At 33.9% G+C, this 24,600-nt stretch overlaps 2 protein-coding genes across 3 annotated transcripts in view; both read right to left on the bottom strand.

The window, feature by feature from the left end:
• Positions 1–625: 625 nt before the first annotated feature.
• LOC129614868 (alpha-soluble NSF attachment protein-like) lies at positions 626–2,188 on the bottom strand. 2 transcript variants are annotated; one of them, XM_055529818.1, is made up of 2 exons: positions 1,895–2,188; positions 626–1,841 (listed from the first exon to the last, which is right to left on the bottom strand). In XM_055529818.1, exon 2 carries the CDS (start codon positions 1,743–1,745, stop codon positions 870–872), a length of 876 nt encoding a protein of 291 aa, XP_055385793.1. In that variant the 5' UTR covers positions 1,746–1,841; positions 1,895–2,188; the 3' UTR covers positions 626–869. The 2 variants fall into 2 exon arrangements, with proteins under 2 accessions (XP_055385793.1, XP_055385794.1); XM_055529819.1 differs by having other exon boundaries at positions 1,913–2,188.
• A 9,553-nt stretch (positions 2,189–11,741) lies between these two features.
• The window catches only part of LOC129614887 (uncharacterized), a 46,713-nt gene continuing 33,854 nt past the window's right edge, over positions 11,742–24,600 (bottom strand). Inside the window, exon 3 of the mRNA XM_055529839.1 lies at positions 11,742–12,054. Coding sequence (XP_055385814.1) covers positions 11,806–12,054 — 249 coding nt within the window. The 3' untranslated portion in view covers positions 11,742–11,805. The remainder of the gene's footprint in view (positions 12,055–24,600) is intronic.

Genomic DNA, 24,600 nt, shown 5'->3' with positions numbered 1-24,600 from the left:
TAATAAAAAATTTTAACTAATGCATAAAAAACAAATCAGCGACTACACGACATCTGGGGGCTCAAATATAAAACTTTACTTTACTTTCGATTCGAGGGTGTCGGCGCCATGCGAAAATATCTCGAAGTTTTCTTTATATGGAAATAATTTTTTTCTATTGAAATGTCTAGTTACATATTAATCTAAAAGTTGCCAAAAATTTTAGATTTCTAGGACTCTTGGTCTAGAAAAACGATGTCAAACATTTGGAAAAAGGAAGTTTTAGGTAAAGGTTAATTTTAACAGCTAGTTTGTTTTTTTAAAGGTATGCGGCGGCGAAATTTGAAAAATGCTTATGGTTCCGCATAAGCATTTTATAATTTTTAAAGAAGAGATAGGTAAAAATTCTTCTACGGAAATAAAGTATAAGTCGCCCTCCCTCCCCCAAAAAATTTTTTGCTGGAAATTTATCAAAGAATCATCCCTTAAATTATTTGCCACATTATTTTACACTGTTTAAATACGCGTCGTCTCATACATTAACAACGTCTACAATAGTACATAATATTATGTATAAGAGCTTTGCCAAATTGCTTTTAATTTTGATTTATTTTGATAAATCCCGAAAGGGTTAAAAACACGTACCTTAAATAAATAATTACTTTTTGTATAATTTCAATAATATTTATTTAAATTCAATATACATATCTGGAATGATCAAATTTAATTTTATTTCATATTAAAATTAAGCTAGAGTGGGAAGATAGGGAAAAGCAACATTTACCTATAATTGCAACACAGTTTTTTTTCTAATTTGATTTTCTTGATTTTATATTCCTTGTTTTAATATATTTAAGAGAACAACAACGCTTAATACATAGTTTTTTTATTTATCGTAGATCTGCACTTTCATCATTTGCTTTCTTAATTCTCAATAAAATTGTTGTGTACCATTGATCTAGTCTTGAAATGCTGTCATAGTCTTTAACTGTTTCGGTAAAACCTTCAATATCCTGTTCTTCCAAATGTTCACATAATTTTTTAACCAATTTGCACTCTCGAGAGTCCTGAAAAGCTGGATATTGCTGAGCATATTTTTCTAAAGCATGCTGAGCATTTAATAAATCGACACTTAAGTGACAAAGAGCAGCTCTAAAGAAATATTCCTTGGCACAATGCTTCAACAAAGAGCTTTCAAGTGATGAGGTAGCAACCTGTTCATAAATTTGTATGGCCTTATCGTAATCTTCCATCTGCGCAGCATATTGGGCGACTTTTAACATACATTTGTTAGCAGAACTATTCGATTCTTCACCTTTAAAATAATCAGCAGCTTGCTCATATTGCTGGATTGCTTTAGGTAAGGTATTTTCATCAGATTCATACATTTCAGCAATAGTTTGGTGATGTTTCGCGGCCATTGTAAATCTTCCCATATCAGTATATATTTCAATAGCTTTGATCAAACAATTTGCTGCTCCATCCACATCCGTCTTCTTAAAACAATTTGCAGCATCAACATACATAGTAGCTGCGTCATGGCGGCTTCCAACTCTTGAATGTAAATTGGCTGCTTCACAAAACGCCTGGCCTGCTTTATTCCAATTCTTACTCATTTTGAACATATTTCCAGCTCGCTGATAACATTCTATAGCTTCATCTACTTTATTCCCTCCTCCAAATATTCCACCCAAAAAACCTTTGGACTGCAATTTCTTCTCTGCGTCAACCATGAGCTGCAACGCTTTCTGTTCATTATCTGCCATCTTTAATCTTTTTAAAATTTAATTTTAAATTCCAATGGTGATTTTTGTTTTTATTTTAATTATTTCGATATGTATAATCCTTTGGGAAATTTTGATCTAAAAAAAAAACTGTTAAAAATAGAAACAGAGCAATTATTCCTTCGATTAACCTGACATTTAATACATGCCTAATTTAATATCAGCAGTTATTGATTATCCTCAAAATTGATTTTGTTATGTGACTAGATTCGAAATCGGATTATTTTATTTTATTTGATTATTTTCATGAGACTCATTTTTTTAATATTTAATATATCACTTATATCTTCTTAATTTAACAATAATTACAATTTTTGAGAAAAAACAAAAAAATATTAGCCCTATTTTCCCATACCTATGGTACTAAATAAATTTTTAACCATTTTATTTCACCCTATTCACAATTAAATGACTTATGTATTATTAAAAGTGAATTAGAAGTGCTGCCACTTTATATTTGAAAATAAAACATCAATTTAGCAATATGAAAGATTATGACAATCCATCTAGGGTCGAGTAAATAAAACATAATTTGTATATTTTAGTACAACATTCCGTTACCATTTTGTTTCACAACGCGGTACTAAAATTTTTAAAAATGTATATACTAGTACCAGTAAGATTTGTAACGCTTGCAGAAGAAATAACACAAAAAGAAAACGAAAAAACAACATGCAGAAAAAAACAAATGCATTCTGGGAGTATACAGTTTGTATTGGAAAAATAACTTTCACGGCACCAATGTTCCATTTCCAAGAGGAACGACCTCTTTCAAAAATGAGGCTACTTTCACACTAAAAATAAAGCAAAACTTATGACCTTTTTATAAAAAATAAGTCCTTAATATATTCTTTTTTATATTCTTTCCAAATCCCTTAATTTTTCCTCTCTCTTGTTATTACATTAGATAATGGAGTAAAAAAATTAATAATCCAAAAAATAATAATAATACATAAGAAAAAGTAAGAGAAAAAACTGGCATACTATGATAAAGAATTAAAGAGTAAATGCCAAATGTAAAGTATGTATACAATCAGTGTTGTCCTTTTTGCTGCCATTGTAAAATTCTGCTGTAAGTTAACACCATTTGTTGCAACACTGTAATTTGTTTACATTTCCTGCAACAAAAACAAATTTATTTTGTTCTTTCGTTTTAATGTTTATTTGAAGTTCTAAATCAAAATGTCACAATAATGATTCAAAAAAATTATATGCGCCAACACTGATATAATTTCTGTCTTTATATCTAACAAGTCCCCCCATACTCAATTTTTTTTACGAAATATTACGAATTTTTGGCCTCGTTGCTGGCTTTTTCTTTAAATACCACTGATCGTGTCATATTTTTTATTAATTTTTTTTTTTTTTTAAGTAAAAAAGAGTTTAATATTTTAAAAAATCTCAGGATATTATACACATTTTTTAAAAAGCTTCCCATTTAAATTCTGTTGCACGAAAAAGAAAGAAAGGTAGGAGGAAAGAAAAAATGAAAAAAATTTTCAAATTTATATTTCAGTATGGTTTCAAATGTTAATGAGGAAGGTTGAATGATTTTTTATGCACATTTTGTATTTCCCAATAAGGTAAGTTGAGTAGTGTCGGCTAACAAAAATGTTAATAAAATTAATATAGGTTGACACATTTCAACAATTTGAATTATCTCATTTTGATTATTTATACGTTACTTATAAAATTGTTTCAAATAATTTCAGTTAGTTTTTAAGTTATTAAAAATAAATATGTATGTACCTACTTCCAATAATTTTTTTTTTAAATAATTATTTTAAAACTTTTTCAAACATGTTATATTGAGTGCTTCAAAAATTTTGCTGTGCTATTTTTTCATATTTTATTACCAGGTAAACAAGAGCAATCTATTTATAAGATGTCCCTGCATGTGTATGTATGACTTATCTTAATTCTAAAGGGAAAGAATTTTAAAATACCTGAACAAAAATTTTAAAATACCTGTTATTTTACAGTCGGAATTTTTTAGTCGTTTGGTAAAATACCATTTATTTCAAAAATAGAAAAATATTCAAATCCGGTCATAAAAATATATGATTGTTTTTTCCAAACATTTTAAATATTTTTTTTTCTTAGGTAATTGATATAAATGATAGTAAATTTTTAATATTTTTTCAAATAAAAATAGAGGTAAAATTTTGAAGTTTATATAAAATTTGTATTTAACAAATAATATTTGATTGTATTTTAGATATTATTTTCTAATTCCCTCTTCAAATTTTTCCTTTACTATGTATTTATATCAATATTCAATAATTATCTTTCATTAATTATATTTTCAACTTGACACTACAGTTACTTCCCATATCTTGAGTTAGCTTACCCTATTAGAAAAAAAGCTGTTCACTTAAAAATAATGAAATGCTTTCAGTAACATATAAAACGTTGAAGGTGAAGGATGTGCTTGTTGTTTTTCCACTTTTTTTTAAATTTTAAAATAATTATCAATGAAAATATTAATATATTTTTTTGATTTTTCAAATATATTTTCTAAATTTTACCTGCTTTATAATAAGTGTGAATTTATTTTAATATTTCTTCTCAAAAAATAGCCAATTCGATTTAAAAAAACCCATATCAAATAAGGTCGTGCTTTCAAGTTTCTCTCTGAGCATTGGGACTTGTTAGATATAAAGACATTGTTTAAAGTATATCGAAATTCGCGATGTAGCTTTTATAATATAATAAAATTGGGCCACACCAATGGTTTGTATTGCAGTACTTTTCCCTTCAATAAGTGAAAATACTGCTTCTGAAAACAGTTTAGGATGCAAAAAAATTCTTTTTTAAGTTGTATAAAAAGAAAACTCCCTTTTATTCGGAATGAAATACTTTTTATTTTTGCTAATATTCACAAGGAAGGTGAGCAGTTCAGGGAGATCATTTCCGCTAACGGCCTCAACAAGCAAAATTTTTAAGTGGCTCGTTAAAAGGTTTGAGGAAATGAATTTCATTTCTTGCTCCATTAAAAATAGAGAGGAATTTATAGAAAAAATAAAAAACGTAAAGATTGGACCTGATGAATTAATGGTATCGTTCGATGTCAAGGCGATTTTTCCCAGTGTTACGAAGTACTAAAAAATTTGAAAGTATGGTTATCAACACAAACATCAGAAACAGAAAATTTAATCAGATAAGATGTAAACTTCATTTTGGACACGGCTGTGAAGAACAGTTATTCTATTGAATGTATTTGCAAGTTCATTAGGAGGAAAAAACGAGAAATTGAGCAGGAGAATATGAGCACGTTGTTTAAACAGAATAGGTTATTGGAAGAACAAAGAACAACATGGGCAACTTCACTTATGATCATCACACTACAAATTTGATAAATAAGCAACTAGAGAAACACAATATTCGGACATCGAAAACCAATAGTAAATACCGACTTAGGAACTTGTTAAATTCGACTAAGGATAAATTGAAGAAACATGAAACATGTGGTGTGTACAAAATCAATTGCAATAATTGTGACAAATTTTACATATAACAAACGAATACATATAACAAGAACCAGGTCCATCGATCGGAAAACAGAAACCTGTACTCCTGGTCGAAGTTTTACCGCGGCAAGCAGGCATTCGACATGGTTATTCTTAGAGTTGGATCGCTCTCAATGAAGTCTCTGTGAGTCTAAATTACACATGTCGGACATGTCTAAATTAACGCAGAATTTTACGCTGAGCAAGAATATATGTATATGTCCATACCGCAGATGACTCCTTCAAGTAGTTACAAACTCCATACCAAAGTTAATATAACCTTCACGAAGTGCAGGGTATAAAAAGTGATCACATTAAGTATGAAAACTAACCAGCTAAATGGTACGCAGTTAAAAAAAAAACACATTAACAATAAGAAGAATAAGAAGCTGATAACATGAAAATTTAAAAAAAAATAAGCTCTACAAATGATGCAATGTGTCTTCAGAATGATCTTAAGCGCTTCTAAGGCTGGTGCTCAAGTAATAACCTAAAAATCAATGTAAGTAAATATACACAAATGTGCTACTCTAGGCAAAAACGGCCACTTCTTACAAACTATACTTTCAATGGCCAAGCTCTTATGGGAGTTGATTCAATAATGGACCTGGGTGTTTTTTTCGATAGCAAGTTATCATTCATAAGCCACTACAATCATATCATATGCAGATCAAGCTCGATGTTAGGTTTCATTAAACGCTGGTCAAAGGAGTTTAATGTTCCTTATGTCCTAAAATCGCTCTACACATGTAGAGCGACATACAGATAGGGTATGGTCACCTTTTTACGATATAAATATTAATAGGATTGAGTCTATTCAAAAAAATTTTTTGAGGTTCACATTTATTCTTCGTTAGCGCCGTAGAAATAGTTCGGGAAATAAATAAAATAGGCTTAAAATTGTACCTATTGCAAAGTTTGATGCGTCTGCTTATACCCGTACGAACGTATGCTCGAAGGGTATAATAAATTTGCTTTACCGATTGTAACGCTAAGAAAAATTATGCTCTGAGATATAGACTCAAGTGTATGTTTTTGATCAGAGTTGAATTCTGAGTTGATTTTGCTTTGTATGTCCGTCCGTCCCTCCCAGCGATAACTCAAAAATTAATTGAGCTAAGTTCACCTAATTTCCACAAATGATTTATTGTAGTAAGTGTCAGAACCTTATTTAAATTAGACATCATCGGGGTACTGGTTCGAGTAGCTGTCTTATAACTTTAAAATTTATTTGGCTATATCACATAAAATTCGTTAAAATTGCATGGCTCTTTCTGGTAGCTGCCATAAAACTTTAATAGTAGTTTGGTACACACAGTATTTTGAGAAACACAGTACTGAAATTTTGCATAAATTAATATACGACAACTTAAATCAGTCAGTTATGGTATATCTATTCGCACATAGGATAACAAATTCGTACGGTTATCAAAGAGTTGACAAGGTCAATTCTATTTTTTCTCGTTTTAATTCGAAATCATTTTTTGGATCAGGATACTAATATAAAATATTTTCGATTGAAATCAACGCATTTTATTAAATCCTTCTAAAGCTTTAGTATTTAAAAAGATTTTTTTATATTTGAATTTATTTTTGAGAACTGGACCGTCTTCTCTTCTCCTTGACAAATCGTCTATAATATCCTAAAATGCATGAAAATTAACGTAATTGTTTTAAATTTGTTGGTGGAGGAAATCGTTGGTGAACACTAGTGAATTGTATGGTGCTCAAAATGGCCTAATTATTCCCTCCGTTAATAGATCAGAAGTCTGTCCTGCAGGCTGTTGGCCATTCGATATGGATGATATTTCGTGAAAATTGAATAATCAGTTGTGGTTTTGTTTCTAATTGTTTAATTTTGATTTTTTTAAATGTCTTTTATATTTATTTACTTTATATACATATATGACTGCAGATAGCTCTTTTAAGCTGGCTTTTCCTAGTATACCATGAAAACTTTTTAATATTGATAATAGAAAAAATTTTAATTTATCTTTTTCACCAAATAAGTTTATGTAGCTGTGTGAATTTATTTCGATATTATACATAATTTTTATATTTTTTCTTTGAATACTGTGGTCTGCATTAATGGCCTCCGAACAAGTCAAAGGTTTTGGTGCTGATGGTCTAGGTAGTGGTTGTTGTTGTGTTTGATAATTAAATTGTCTAAAATTTGAAAAGTTGATCAAAATGTTTGGAAATTTTTCTTTCAAATTTAATATTTGAATGTTGATTATTTTTATTTTGGAAATGTGGTTTTTCTTGTTGTGGTTGGGCATGATAATTATTGTCATTTGTGTTTTGCGTTTTCGAATTTTTATAAGCATAATCACTCCTACATGTTTGGTTTTCCAATTTTAAACATGGGTTTAGAGCCTGTGGTAAGTCAGCAGGTTCTTAATCTAACAATCATTGTATCCTCTCAATCTTCTTGTGAAGGTATCGAGAGCCTTATCTCTATGTATTTGTGCTAAAACACGCATTATGTTATTATCTATTTTGTAACAAGGTAAAATATTTAATATTAATGCTAAGTGCGAATATACTTTCTGATAATAATTTTGTATCATATCAGATTCCTGTACCAAAGTGGTCATCTGATACTCCAACGAAATAAGATTTCGTTTGCCAGCATAGTGTTCGCTTACATATTTTGAAATTAGTTGCCAATCAAGTGGACAATCATACGATTGCAAAACATTATTGTCTTGTCCCCAAATATTATTTCAAATAACATTTATTACTTCGAAGTATTTTACTGTTTGTTTCTTTCTATCGCCTTCGTATATTTCTAATATGCGCTCGTAGCTTTGTTTCCTAGAGGAAAACTCTCCTGGATTTTTTCCATTAATTCTAATAAACTATTTTTGAATTGTGGTGCAATTGTTTAATCACCTACAGGTGTATCCTCAGGCGAATTCATTATACTCGACATTACAGCTTTTGTTTGTGTTTCAACGATTTCCTAAATGAGTTTAGTTAATTGTTCCCTATCCATCTCGATATATTTATTTTGCGCAGCTGTGGGAATTTAAAATTTAGTAATGCTGGTTTTATGATAGATTTGTTATAGTTGTTACTCATTATCCATGTGTTATAATGAGCAATTTATTTATTCTTACGAGTATAAATGAATGAGAATCAAGATTAAAAAATTTTTATAAAAGAATATGATATTATACAATATATCTTTATAATTATAATTTGTGATGTAAAAAATTTAAAAAAAATTATTTATGTTTATTATTTATTTTTCCTTTTTCTTATACACTGTCCTGCCCACCACGTAGCGAGAGCAACTCTTATTTTCCTGTTATGATTTTTGAAAAAATGTATAGAGTTTCTATGAAGAAAAAAAGTTATCACCGTCCTTTTATGTTTTAAGTTCTTAAATCTAAAAACACCTAAAAATATTTTTATATAAATAAATTTTGAAGTTTTATTTTGTTGTTTGAAATAAAATAAAAAGTAAAAGAAGGAAGTTTGCATTCAAAATAAATTTTATTAAAAATTATAGAAAATAAAGCGATACCTTCTCATTGCCATTCAAAAGAGTACTGAGTTGAATTACGAAAAAAAATTAAAATAAATTTTTAAATTGAAAAAATTTCTTAGGGTAAATTCACCAAACTATAAGCATATTTCACTTCTATACGAAACTTTACTGAAAAAAACCTCATGTTGAAGAAAATATTGGTATTTCCAATAATTTGGAAATAGTGCTAACTTACAATTAATATAAAATATATTCGACAAAACAAAAATTTGAAATCTACCAAAATAGATGTTTGGTAAAAAAAGTACTTTCGAAAATCGTAGACACACTTTCTAAAGCATAGTTAAAAATTGTGTATTAATGCAACAAAAATATTTCAAGTTTGAAAAAAATTTTAGCATAGAAATAATAGTTTGTTGTTATTACTTGTATTTATGTATAAATATATATGTGTATATATATATATATATTACTTACATAATTTAACTAATAAATCTGCAAAAATAGAATTTTTAAAAATTTATAATTCTGCAAAAAAATATTTTTAGATTTCAGTTAGAAGTTTCAGTTTAGAACATAAAAGAAGCGATTAAATGAATTTAATTGCTCATTTTCTTATAACATTCGAAAATGAAAATAAAAAAAGTATTAAGAGAACAAAAAAGACATATATTTTTAATACTTTTTTTTTTAAACCAAAAAATAATTTCAATAGAAAATAAATTGAAAAAAAACATACTAATTAAATCAAAGTTGACCCGATTAAAGCAATTTGGAAGTTTTTTTAATGCAGTAGCCTTATACTTTCCAGCGCAGTGGTTATTTTGCCGTTAAATGCCATTGATAATAACCCCTTCATGATAGTTCGTTTTAAAAATTGTGCCTTCCTTTTTATTGTAATGACCTAAACTGGTTTGTGCGGTAATTTGCACTCTTCTCGTTACAAACAAGGTCTTAAATTCGTACATTTTTAAAATTTTGTAATCGGAAAATATTTTTTTGTAACATGTACATATATAAATTTTTGCAATGCCGACAAACACAGCCATTAAGGCCGCAGTTAGGTTAGCGACTAGATGTATGCCTTTAATTACACACAAATGTAAAGACACATATTTACACATAATACTCATACCGGTTTTTCAGGTTTTCCTGGATCTAAATTGAAATGATCCGCAAAAACCAATAGGCTCATAATTTAATATCAACAAAAACCTTGTTAAAAGTATTCTTGTAAAAATAAACCTTAGTATTTAAGTTTTCCTGAGAATCCGGGAAAGCTTTATTAAACCATTGCGGAACCCAAGATATATAATGTTATACATTATAGAACCTTACCAAAACATCTTGAATGATGATTATCATTATTTGTATATGATAGTTTTTTGTGATCATTATGTGTATATGATATTTGTTTTGTGATAGTTTATTATCGCGAGCTTATGATGTATTTGTAAACCACAAATTTACTAAATTTTAAATTTGTAAAGAAGAAAAGTGGGCATGGAGGTTTTTATAATTATTAAATGGTACGCATTTAAAAAAATCTGATGTGGTCAGCACATAACCGACCGCATTGTGTATTGTCTAGTTAAATGAAAGTGTTACAGAATATTATAAAAATGTCTGTTAAATACTTCTTTCCAATTTTTAGGACATTAGTAAGCTTATAGTTAACATATTTAGAAAAATGTAAATTTGGCTCTTAGTAGAGTTTCGCTTTGTGCTACCCGAATTCCCTGAAATGCTCGCCAGTTAGTTTCGGTAACAACCAGAACTCAAATATCAAATTTCAAGAAATTCCATCAATTTGTTCTGTATCTGAAAAATGTAAAATCGGAACGCAAATCAGTTCTCGAGCCCTGATCTTTCCAAAAAAGATATATGTTCATTGCTTTAATATGAGGAATTCATATATTAAATTTCAATGAAATCGGTTGATTATTTCTCTTTATATACACAAAAGTGTATGTTTGGCCCGTAGTAAACGTCTAGTTGCCGATGCCTGATCTTTCCAAAAAATTTACATGTTCATTGTTTTAATACGGGGAATTCATATATTAAATTTCAATGAAATCGGTTGATTATTTCTCTTTATATACATAAAAATGTATATTTGGCCCGTAGTAAACGCCCAGTTGCTGATGCCTGATTTCTTCCAAAAGTTAGGAATTTTTGTGTATGATCGAGCAAAGCTTATATATGAAATTTCAAGTAAATCGGTTAAATACTTTCTTCAAAATGGTGAAAAATGTAAAATCGGCCCGCAAATCCGTTTTCGAGCCCTGACCTTTTCAAAAAATTTATATGTTCATTGTTTTAATACGAGGAGTTCATATATTAAATTTCAATAAAATCGGTTGATTATTTCTCTTTATATACACAAAAATGTATATTTGGCCCGTAGTAAACGTTTAGTTGCCGATGCCTGATTTCTTCCAAAACATATGAATTTTTGCGGACGGTCGAGCTGAGCTTATATATAAAATTTCAAGTAAATCAGTTGAATATTTTCTTCAAAATGTTCAAAAATGTAAAATAGGCCCGCTAAAAAGTGTAGTTCCCGAGGCCTGATATATACCAAAAGTTGATCGATCCGTGCCATGGCAGAAACAAACTTACATATAAAATTTCATCAAAATCGGTTCAGCCGAACTTGAGATACACGCGTGCACACACAGACCGACAGACCGACAGACCGACAGACCGACAGGTTGCTAAAAATAGTTTATTTACACTTCCCTACTATGGAGAAGTACGTTCCCACCGAAAACTCGATATGCAAAATTTGTTGCCATCACATAACCTACCTATTGTTTACACAATACGGTCGGTAAAAAGAACACATTAACAATAAGAGGAACAAGAAGGTATAACAAATTTATGAACAAAATCTTGTTTCAAATTTTCTTTGTTTAGCAATTTTTATATAACAAATTTATATAATAATTAATAACAAATCTGCTTTTTTGAATAAGACATCGCTTCTTTATTTTAAATTAACATTTTTAAAGGTATTTTGTGCATTATAGGATTTTTAATATTTTACACTACGTTGACTGAATGAATTCCTTGGAATATGATGTTTTAAAGCAGTACCGTGGTTACTGTATTGATTTAGATACGCTAACAATTTAGAATCTTCTTTTGCGTTGTTGTTGTTATCAAAAATATTTCTTACCAAGGGCGAAAGGTGATCGTCATTTAAATTGGATATTGGTGTGTTTATATTGTTTGAAGTAATATCGTTTTCAAAATCTTGTGGTGCTTTGCTTGAATTCAAAACCTGCAATTTAACAAAAAACAAATTATTTGTAAAAAATTTAATAGTGGGAAGAATTAGTTTCTTATAGCACATACTAAAAACTGTTTGCATATGAAAAAAATTAGTATTTTAGAAAATGCACCAAGCTATGTATGATTAGGGTAAATGAAGGAGATATATGTATGACTACAGTGATTAACGATTATAAATGTTAAAAAAATAGTTAAAGAAAACAAAAAATTTAACTGTAAATGTTGAAGTGATATAAACACAAGTGAAAAAGAAATAATTTGAATTATAAAGGTAAACACGAATAAAAGAAGATATTCTTTAAAGTATCATACAAAATGCGTTTATTTGAGAATAAGTACACTTATGCATATTGTATGGTAATCCAATGGTTAAGTTCTCTTTAATTTGTTTTTCTTTTTATTTTTTTTTGATAAAAATGTGTTAAAAATCATCCAAAGACAAAAATAGGGGAAATCAAACTGTCATCAGGCTTATAAATAACGAGAGTTTTTAACACAACCCGAAACGCACCTGGATGGTCCCAAGCGCACATCATATGAAGAACGACCTTGCTCTGAAAAGTTTGTTTGATGTGTGTTTGATTGGCACAACCCAATAGCTGAGCTTAATATCATATCTAGATTTTACGCTGTTTTTCAAATCAATACTATAACGCCATTTAAATAAATAAATAAATAAATTCAATTTTGGTGTGTTTTCTAAATTTTTGTTTGTGAAATTTACATGTATAAATTTATATTGTAGATTGTAAACGCGTGGTAAATATGCAGCGCGGCCAGAGATCTATTGTGTCCCCACCATGAGATTCACCGCCCTGATGTACTCGAGCAATTTGTGGAGCACGGAGGACCTAGTATTTCCCTTCTCGCGCGAACGAGAACAACCCCCCCCCCCCCAGAAAGTGTACTAAAGTCTCCCTATCTTCCCCACACAACCTGCAAGTATCTTCGCTTTCAAGGCCCAGCCTGCTGAGGCACCGCCCAAGTCTACAGTGACTTGACAAGAGCGCGGTGAGGATTCTCACCTGATTCTAGCCCATTCGCATAATTTTCTTAAAACGTTTCTGGTCATAATCTGCCAGAAGCTCCTTGACTTCTCGCAGTACCGGAAGACTTCTGTAGCACTCCGACTGCCTCCTCTCTGATTCCTTTCTCAGTTCCCAACGAATAGTATGTGGTGCAATGCCGCGGAAGGGTTCCGTCCCCATAAGAGGTGTGTTAATCCCCTCTTCGCCAGCGCATCTGCTTCAAAACGAGCCAAGCGCTCCGATGGCAACCTGGCTGTACCACACAATCACTATGTCCTGTCTCCGATACCTCCTCTCAAGACTGAATTGCACGTACAATTCAATGGCATACACTTCTGCCTGAAACACGCTCGGAAACGTTCCTATAGGTTCGAAGAAGTTGGATCGACCCAAATACTCCCGCCCCCGTCCCCATGCAGGTTTTTGATCCATCAGTGTACCGCCAGGAGACCCAAAAATGTAGGTTCCCAACTCGTTCCGTTACCCAGCAACGAGGTACACCTTTTATCGAAGCTGAACTTTCTTACTATGGCACCCCTAGGGAGCGCCAGGAGCGAAACCCTCCTGAGAAGACTATTTCGAACTTCTGCACCCACGGCAGCTTTCGCTGCCATTCCAACAACGAGGTGCAGGGGAGTCAGTTCCAAAATCACATCCATTGCCGCGGTTGGGCACGTTCTTATACCCTTGTGATACAAACGCGTGCGAGTCTTTCCAACCGTTCCGGGTTTTTTCTAGCCGTACCAAGAGTCACCCTTCTTGCCCATGCCACTGCTCCATATGTCAGAATTGGCACAACCATCACGGTATACATCCAGTGCATGATGTACGGGGAGCATTCTCACGTCCTGCCATGCCCTGCTCACAATAAGCGCTTGGGTGGGCCGTACACATACAGCCTCCTCATGACTTCGCCAAAGAAGCTTGGAATCAGATATCACCCCCAGGTATTTGACCTCGGAGTTCCTCTTAACAACCGCCCCGCCCACACGGATTGTGTGCAGGTGCTGTAGCTGCCTTCTTCTGTTGAATGGCCACAGGGTCGTCTTGCTGGGGTTAAGTCTGAGACTTACACTCCCCTACCATGTCTGCGTCACCCGCAGGCCTCTCTGGACTATGTCGTAGAGAGTTCCCTCAAACTTCGCCCAAGGGATGATGGCAATATCATCAGCATCAGCCTGGACATTAATTTCCTGACGAGGAAGTTCCTCAAGGAGCCCTTCCACCACTAAACTCCACATCAGGGGAGACAGAACCCCACCTTGCGGGCACCCCTTTACCACACATGTCCTCAGGATGTTCTGCCCCACAGCACCCTCCACCACCCTCGTAGCTAACATGTTGGACAACTATAGAGACGTAATAGGACCCACGCTCCTCTTTTCCAGGGCTCTCGCGATTGCCTCATGTGAAGTTTTGTCGAAAGCCCCCTCGATGTCCAAGAACGCACATAGTTCTAATGTTCTTCCTAAGGTAAGCCGGAAGAGAGCGCTCTCTATCGACCTCTCCGCCCAATAGGCATGCTGGCCGTAGCTCAGCAGTCTTCTTATTTCACTCTAAACTCTTCCCAAGCGCCCTCCCGCCAAGCTCTGTTAAAAAGCCTGTGGACCTCACTCCTGGGACCCTCCAGTCGCGTGATCCACCAAGCCGCATGGTTTCCAAGGAGGAATGGTTTGTCTATCCCATACTGCCTGCGCATTTCTAACTGACAGCCTATTGATATGTCCTCTGTAAATCCAGGGTTTTGGTGTCATCGCAATGCCTAGATGTTTTTTGGTGAACATCCTAGCCAAAATAGCCGAAACTGCCCTGACATGATGGAGGTTCACCTGGGCTACCCCAGTTTTTTCCTCCTCCTTTGTCCCAAGAATCACCTTCTCTGGAGATCGCTCCTTGAGACTAAGAAGGATTAGCTCAAGCTTATCGGGTATCTTCGCTATCGAACGTGAAGGAGGGCGTTCTCCCCGTCTTCTTTGGCCTCCGCTTTTACAGCCTCAGCCGAAGATATCTTCGGCCCAATAGCTGCTGGTCCACTGCCATCCTTTTTGTTCATTCTGAATCCGTATCTTCCCGAAACGGTCCCACAAAACGTGGCCCTCTTTTTCAATGGCACCTGCTCATGCGCCATCAGTGGAAATCTTTAGCACCTGGCCCCCGCCGCCTTCCTTCTGGCTCGGGTGTAAGAATTTTTTCAGACACGGGTGCATATTCCTCTATTTTGAACCTGGAAAATCGATAAGGTTCCACTCCTGACATGAGGCTTGTGGATGTCATCTCTCATTTTCGCAGTCAGTTCTGAGCCTTTTCACGAGCTCAAATTGGATGACCTCTTCCAGGCCCTTTGCTGCCTCGCCAGTGATAGCCTCCTTCAACGTGGAGAGCTCCTACTGTGCCAGCATTACCGAAGGGTAGTCCCTCGCTAAAATTGCGACCTTTATGACTTTGACGATAGCGGCATAGCTAACACCTGGAGCAGGATATGTGGTGCTCGTTCCCGCCTCATCCATCTGCACAGTTCTTCTTCTTTTCGCTTGCTCTTCCTGGGGTGTCAAGGACTCCTGTCCTCTTTTGCCCCCATGAGCAGCCTGGGCCTGTTCTCCCACGCATATACTTCTATCTTCTGCCAATTTCCTGACTTCTTCGGGCGTTTTCCCCTGTTCCATGAAACGCAAGTACCTCCTTACTTCGGCACCACTGAGTCCTCGCCACTTCAGGTAATCCAGGTTTCCTGATTTTCCCAACGGTGGTAGGTAGGGTTGCTTACAGCTCCGAATAAGGAGATTCTCCCTTCGGTGTTTTCCCGTACTCCTTGTTTTTGTTGTTTCTCCATGTTTTCGTCCCAGGAGTAGCTAGGGAAAAGATAGTCCGCTTCGCCAGAGCCCCGCATGACGTAGTGAGGTTAAAAATACTCTCTGAGGCGACCTGGTATCAGAGATGTATAGTTTTATTTTCATTTAGCTTTATTTCCCATGTATTTTTTCATTTACTCGCTTCCTGTAATTTTTTTCTGCTTCTTCAGTCTTAAATCCTGCTATCAATACTGACGTATCGTCAACAAATATAGGCACAGTAACACCTTCTAAATATGGCTTGCATTTAACATCTATTATATAGGAAAACTCCCTTCCCAGCGATTTGTAGGTTGTGGATTAACGGAGACAATAGTGCACCGCGACCACGTATAAGTTTCTATTGTGCGCCCCCCTCCGAGTGCGTGGCAGGCAGGTGTGCAAGTAGTGCAACTTATAAGGACCGGAAGATCGTAACTCCGCCGCCGTTAGAGCAAAGCCCCCAGAACCTTTCGTCTCCTATGAGGAAGAGCACCACACTCCCCCAGGAGTGCACCGAGGTTTCCCCATACTCTGCACAGAATCTTCAAGTATCCTCATTTTCCAGGCCCATACGACTGAGGTGTCCCCTAAGCCTGCAGTGACCCGTCAAAATGCCCATCCCTATAATTTTCTTAAATCGTTTCTGGTCATAATCTCCCAGGAGCTCCTTGGCTTGCCGCAGCCCCGGAAGACTTCTCCAGCGCTCCAACCGCCTTCTTTCTGATTCCTTCCTTAATTCCCAACGAATAGTAAGTGGTCCGATTCCGCAGAAGAGCTCCGGCCCAAGAAGAGGTGTGTTTGCCCCCTTGCAAACACATTGTGTTGGGTCCCCTCCTTGCACCCAACACAGTGTTGCGCATACCCAACTCATTGAGCTTCTCAAGACAGCCCCATTCCGCCTCGTAGGATACTGAAAACGAGCTCAGCGCTCCGATCGCAGTCCGGCTATCTGACATAATCATTATCTCCTGTCCCCGATACCCCCTTTTTTAGACTGAACCCTACGCACAATTTAATGGCGTGCAACTCGGCCCGAAACAAACTGGGAAAATTTCCCATAGATTCGGAGAATTTGGTTCTTGGCGCAAACACCCCCGCACCCGTCCTCATAACGGTTTCTGACCCATCTGCGTGCCATCTCCTGTTACTCCGGAACGAGGCAAAATTTTTCTGGAAGCTTTACCTTCTTACCATGTCGGCCCTAGACATCGATAGGAGCGCGAACTCCCCGACAAGATGTCCTCGATCCCTCACTCCGATAATTGCAACTCCATTTCTTCGCAACCTGAAAGTGGTAACTTTCTCTGCCATCTCTACAACGAGGTGCCAAGGGAGTTAGTCCAAAAATCACCTCCATTGCCGCCTTTCGACAAGTTTTCATAGCCCTGTGATGCAGACGCATGCGACTCTCTGCATTCGTTTCAGGTTCTTTCTAGCCGTACTAAGAACCACCTTTGTTGCTCATACCACTGCTCCATAAGTCAGGAGCGGCACGACATAGAGATGGCCCTACAAACCATAAGAGCCCGGGTTGCCCGTGTACATGCAGCTTGATTCCAAGCTTCTACCACCTACAATTTTTTCTCTACAGCAGCACCGCACACGCAGCAGGCACAGGCCACATAAACGGAGACAGAACCCCACCCTGTGGGCATCCCCTGGCCAGGCGCATCTTTCGCGTGCTCTGTCCCACAGCAGTCTCTGCAACTCTCGTAGCCAACATATTGGACATCCATAGAGAGGTGGTATCATCCACGAAAGCTCCCTCGATATCCAAGAACGCGCATAACGCCACCTCTCCCTGTTCTATTGTGCTCTCCAGGGTACTAGCAAGGTAGAACAGAGCGGTTTTTGTCGACCTCCTCGCCTGATACGCATGCTGGCAATCACTCAGTGGCCTCCTTAACAGAACCCCCGTCCCCCCCCCCCCCCCCCTTGACATAATTATAAACTATTTTTTCCATCGTCTTCAATTAGAACGATGTGAGGCTAATCAGCCTGAATGACCAATGGGCACATGTCTCTCCTTCCCACTTTGGACTCCTTACCATGTCCACTGCCAATTAGATGAGAGACTGATTTTGTTGAATTAGATCGATGGTTTCTTCATATTCTTTATTAGATGATAGATGATAGCATTTGATTTTTTTCTTCGTTGGTGTTGACGTATACTTTCCAGATACTACACAACCCAGCAACGTTTTCTTAGGAGTTGGAAGACTTGGTCCCAATATTATTTGATCCACCAATAAAAGCTCAAAGAAAGAATCGGCTTCAATTAGAAGATCAACTTTTTGTTGTCTATAAAAGAATGGATCAGCAAACTCCAAATTTTTAGGTATGCTCCAAGTTTCTATAGACAAATTAGTGTCTGGCAAAATACTGTATAACGAAGGTAGAATCCAAAGCTGTAAATGTTAGTTGAATTTTTTGATACGAGATTGAATTACTGCATTTGTAGAAAATTTAACTTTAGTTTTGGAATCTGTATTCCACAGAAATATATTTGTTTAAATTGGATTTCTTAAGTTTCAATATTTGAGCCATGAACTCCGTAATAAAATTTAATTGCGAGCCAATAGTGCACGAACAGGAAAAAGTTGCTGGAACTGATTTTGAGTATAAATAACAGCTGTAGCTATTTTCAGCCGAAAACAGTGAAGTATTCAAAAAACAATGTAGCAACGAATGATGAGGTTATGAACAATTCTTGCATTTAGAAGAATTAAATTTCTTCATCGTATGACCTTTTTTTGGCAATTTATACAGACCGAAAGCGCCTTTATCTTAGGAAAACGTTCCATTACCGGATGTTCATGAATTTGGAACATTTGTAGATGCCATGGTATTATCATTGCAAAATTCGTGGAGTTTTGAACAGGAGAGTACGAAAGCGAATATTTATTGTTTTGTGGCATGTTTTAATATTTATTTGTAGTTTGAACGTGTTCTGTTTCACGACATTCTAGAAATTGGCAACGCTTATTAAGAACGGCAGCGCAATCGGCCAAGGTAAGCAGCTTCGAAAATTTTAAGGACTCTGAGAATGGGAATTCACTTTACTAATGACGACGTAGATGATCATGGCGTTCGCAATAACTGCTTCGTTTCCAATGGATTTCATAGAGCTAAAAACCGCATTCACGTTGTCAAGCAACCTTCTCAACTGTGAGGAAGAAACTTTAGAAATTTTCGGCAATTCAAATATTTTGGATATTAACTCTTGGAACATGAGGATCTTATTATCAAATCTGGATTTTAATTGTTCTAGTATCTTTCCAGTAGTATTTGGTTTTTCATCATTGCGTTTTTAAGTTGGCTTCATTTTCAACAAAGCTTCGCGTTGTTTTTATTGGAAGCTCCAATACAACAACAAACGTTTCTTTAAACGATGTTCTCATAATTGGTGTCACTATCCCGGATGATCTTATTTCCATCTTATTATGATTCCATGCTCATAGATATGCGCTAAAGGCTGTTATTTGTAAACTATATCACCATATTTGTGTCAGAAGATGATTCGTTTTATCAATGCATCTTGCGGAGAGCAAATTCGAATGAAAGGATCAGGTCTTACAGGTTGGAAACGTTAGCCAATGACACTGCACTTGCTTCATTCCTTGCAATTCGAGCTCTACTGTATTTGGCAAATAAAAATTAGCAAAATTTTCCTAGTTGACCCCGAATCATCAAAAAGGATTTTTATTTACACGATTTGCTCACTGGGGGTTATTCTCTAGCAGAAATCAACAACATACGTCATGAAATCGACTCAATATTAAAATCTGGTAGAATGGATGTAAAAAAGTGGTACTCTAATAATGAAACTTTTTTTCTCTGAAATTCTTGATTGTGATCGTGAAAAATTCATTCCAATGGAAGGTGTATGTTTTCTAAAAACTCTTGGAGTATATTGGCAATCTCCTGCTGATGAATTTTTTTAAATATTACAGAAGGAAACCAAAGCTAATTCAAAAATATCCAAGCGGTCTCTTTTAGGAGATTTGCCGAGAATGTTTGATCCGATTGAACTTATTAAACCTATTGTTATATGGCCCAAAGCTTTTATGGAGAGATTATAGCTTCTAAAACTCGACTGGGTTAAATATTTGCCAGCTGAATTGCATACCATTTGGAAAGATTTTAATGCGCAACTATCACTACTTAATGATATTCAAATACTTCGCTACATACTATTTGCTTCAGAAATTTAATTTTTTGAGTTGCATGATTTCGCCGATGCTAATTTGAGAACTTATGGTGGCTGCATTTATGTTAGATCACGAATATCACCATCTACGACTCAATCCATACCTTAAATTGTGTTCCGCACAAGATTCGAAAGAACGGCATTCAGAAAAAATTGCCTTGTGGATGAATTCCTGGCTTGGCTAACCTCATACTACTTAACGCTCAACACTTTTGTTTCTAATCGAGTTTGGCAAATTCAGGAGATAATTGATAGAATCAAATGGAGGCATGATTAATCTTCATTAAATGCTCGGGACATGTTGTCCAGGGGAACTACCGCTCAAGAGCTTATTTCATCCGATTAGTACAACGGTACAGATTTTTTAAATAAAGATGAGAGTTTTTGGCCCCCTTTAGAGTAAATTAGTACAAAAACTAATATACCTGGAATTCGGTTGAAAAAAAATTTAACTTTTACTACTATAAAATCGACAGAAAACAATTTACTTGAGTTGACTGAAAAATTAAGCAGTTACAATAAAGTAATTCGAATATTTGCCTTCGTAATAAGATTCGTTACAAATTGTCGTTCTCAACCATTTTCTCGCAGTTTGGACATTTTATCGCCTGAAGAATTATATTATGCTTTACGGTTTTATGAATTGATATTATGATTTTATGCCTTATGAATTGATTCATTTACTGCAGGGAAAATATTTTTCGGATGATATACAGTATTTGCAAAAATTCAATATAGTATCTGTAGAAAGTAATATTAGGTTTCCCAATCCTTTTCTGGGGTGGCCGCTTTAATCAATCCAACATACCGTACTCTATCAAACATCCCACATTGCTTCCAAAATCTAGTACCTTTATGAAACTATTGATCCAGCATATGCATTTTTCGAACCTTCATGCTGGGTCACAAGCACAGCCTGCTATTTTGCGACAACGATTTTGGGTTATAAACGGAAAAACCTTAATCACCACAATTGTTAGAAATTACATAAGATGTTTTCATTTCCAACAAAAGCAGCGAAGTCAAATTATGGGAGATATCCCTAGAGATAACGTAGATCGGTGCCTACTCGTGCATTTTTCGGTATGGGTGCGGATTTCTGTGGTTTTATAATGACATTGTCTGGTCTTCGAGTGAATGCCTATACAAAACATATGTCGCAGTTTTTGTATATTTTTCCAATCATATTGTTCAGCTTCTCAAACATTTATTGCCGCATTGAAGCGTTTTATTGCTAAACGAGGGCTGTGTAGCCGAATATAATACGATAATGTCACAAACTTTGTTGGAGCATACAAAATCCTAGAAGATCTTCGTCAAGAGTTTTGTACTCGTCGCAATCAAAAATATCATCGCCAATTGATGCATTAAATCCAAAGGCAAAACACTTACACGTCAAGTGTATTCGTTGCTCTCCTTACAGTTCAAAACGTTGACACACCTCGTCAGGCTAGGTGCATCCAAAGGCGACATGGATAATTTTTACTAGTTTATAAGATATAGTTTATTTAGAGGGATTCCTAATTATAATGTATACGGGTTATAGGTAACATCCGTATTAATTTTTAAATAAAACCACAAGTGTTACTTACTTAAATCAACTTGTATAACTGTACTGATTTTCTTCATTTCATACTATTTATAGATATATTTTTACTATTCTTCTTTGTTACATTTTAAACTCATATCTAAGTTAGTACTTGCATAAGATTCTTATTATATTTACTTTCTTTCTGTTTGTTAGCTATTTTTAGGTCAATAAAGTAATATGTTTATGATCATATATTTTAGGTTATGATATATATATATAAACATATATATATTTATGTTACACTATTTTGGGTGATGGAAGTGCCTTTGCATTGTGTATTTTTGGATTTAAATTTAGAACGGTTTATTTAGGTTTGTATAATGCTATTAGAAATTGAAGATGCTCTTGAAACTAAATAAATTATATATGAAGATTAAAATATTGCTAAGAAATTTTTAAGATAAAATATTGAAATGTTTTAGAGTCTAAGAATTTATTTATTTATTATTTTACTTATTTTTGTAAATCATTTTTAATCTAAAATATTATTTATATTAACTAAAAATTATTAAGATTTACTTATACTATCTATTAACTAAAATCATTGGCCAATGTATTACTTATGTAGATTCTCATATCTTATAAAAATAAGTGTTTATATATGTATATAATAAATATTTTGTTATTTTTTTGTCAACAAATTTTATTATGTGATTCTTATATATTTCCTCTGTTATTTTCTAAATTTTTTATTTTTACGTTTGAACCGTTTATTTCTGTAATTGTAAATGGTCAAATAAATTGTGGCTCTAGCTTATGCCTTTGCTCTTTTTTTAATAAAATTTTGTTATTTATTTGAAATTCAGCATTTTTAATATTTCTATCATATATTATGTTATTTAATTCTTTTGATTTATTTAAGAGGTTTTGAGCCTCTCTATGCATAATTTGTAATCTGAAATTTACTTCTTTAGAATAATTATCAAAATTGTATACAGGACTAATTTTATTATCTAAAAAAAATTCTGGGGTTATGGGAGGATGACCATATATCAATTCAAATGGAAATAATTTTTCTCTGAATACTGTAATTGGAGTAATATTATGACATTAAGTTAACTAGGATAGGTATTCATTTCAATTATTTTTATTTTCATTTATACTCGTATATGCTCTTAGATATTCATTTAAAACTATATGGTTTTTTCAACAGAACCTAATGTTTTATGATGGTAAGCAGTTGAAAATTTTTGTTCTATGTTCAATAAGCTACAGATTTCCTTAAGAATTGTTTTCATTGGTCCATATAAAAGTATGCAATGTTCTACTATTGCAAACTTTGTTAGGTCACAAACTTTAGTTACAGCGTATTGATTTCCTTTTTTAGATATAGGAAAAGATCCTATAGTACCAATTATAACCTTGTACAATGGTTTTTGTGGGGTTTCTGTAAATTGTAAAGGTTCTTTATTTTTGAATATTATTTTATTTTTCTGACATATTTCGCAATTTTTGATAAATTTTACGACATCTTTATACTTGCTTTTCCAATAATAATTGCTTCTTAATTTTACATATAGTCTTTTTTGTCCTACATGACCACCGAAGATTGGATCGTTATGTAATTTTTCCAATAAGTTTTTCATTTCATTTTTATTTATTACTGCTTTTGGTGCTTTAATTATTTCAATTTTGAAGTTTTTTAATATTTTATTGCCGGTCTTTTTAAATTCATCGATTCTTATGAATGAAAACAAACTATCATTATTATCTATTTGAATGTGATCAATATTCAAATCCTTTGTGGTGAGCTCTAGTTTTTGAAATATTAACACTAAAGTTAAATTTCTTTTATTTTCATTTGTAGCTTCTATTACTTTAAGACAATTTTTGTGTTTAAACATATTCATGAATATTTTATTATTCTCTTTTGCGCATTTTATTTTAGGCTTTTTCCAACCTTTACTATTTTCATATATTTTAATATTTTCAGGAATAAAAATTTCCTCAGAGATTTGTACTTTATCTTTATTAGCAGTATTTTCCGTATTTTTAGTCATTAACCTAGCACAATTTTTGCCATGTTGTCATGCGTAGATTTTAAGTCAGAGATGTTTATCCGTGATAATGCGTCTGCAACTACATCTTTTCCTTTGATACATTCCTTTGATATTATCTTTTCCTTTGATATATTCTTTGGTTCTTCTAGATGTAATTTCATTCTTGTAAGTTTTGAAGAGGGATTTTTTAATGAAAACAGATACGATAATGGTCACTTTTTATTGTAAAATGTGTTCCATAAATGTATGGATGGTAATATTTTATTGCAGAGTGTATTGCAGCCAGTTCTTCTTCTATAGTTGATTTATTACTTTCTCCTTTTGGTAAGGATCTTGACGGGAATGAAATAGGTAATAAAAAACCGTTGTACTCTCGATTTAATGCTGCGCCTACAGCAAAATTTAGTGCGTCTATTATCTAATGATTTTTGAGCTTTCTAAGTCCATTTGAAATCTGTTCTATTTCTTGTTAAATTATTTAATGGTTTGGCTAGTTCGGCAAAATGTGGTAGAATTTCCGGTAATAATTCATGAAAGCTATGAATCTTTTAATTGAATCTTTATCGTTAGGATAAATGCACAGATTAGGATAGATTCCCTGATCTGTGCATTTATGTCCTAAATGCGTTACTTGTTTTCTAAAAAATTGACATTTACCTAGGTTTAATTTCAAATTATATTTTCTACATTTTGCGAATACCGATTCCTATTCAAGATTTAAATTATGTTTTTCCGAACATTGTTCTACTTTAATGTCGTCTACGTAGATGAAACATTGTTAAGGAGTTGCACCAAAGAATGCTAAAGACATCATTCTTGAGAATGAATTCCGTGAAACATTAAGACCAAATAGTTCACTTTTCAACGATATGACA

Source organism: Condylostylus longicornis, unplaced genomic scaffold, assembly GCF_029603195.1.
Source record: "Condylostylus longicornis isolate FDR11 unplaced genomic scaffold, ASM2960319v2 ptg000125l, whole genome shotgun sequence".
Taxonomy (NCBI): Eukaryota; Metazoa; Arthropoda; class Insecta; order Diptera; family Dolichopodidae; genus Condylostylus; species Condylostylus longicornis.
The sequence above is the reverse complement of the archived record's forward strand: the minus strand, read 5'-3'. Positions and strand labels throughout refer to the sequence as shown.

What these genes read in the sequence shown, in the direction of transcription:
- LOC129614868 (XM_055529818.1), bottom strand. Translation starts at nt 1,745, where the DNA reads ATGGCAGATAATGAACAGAAAGCGTTGCAGCTCATGGTTGACGCAGAG.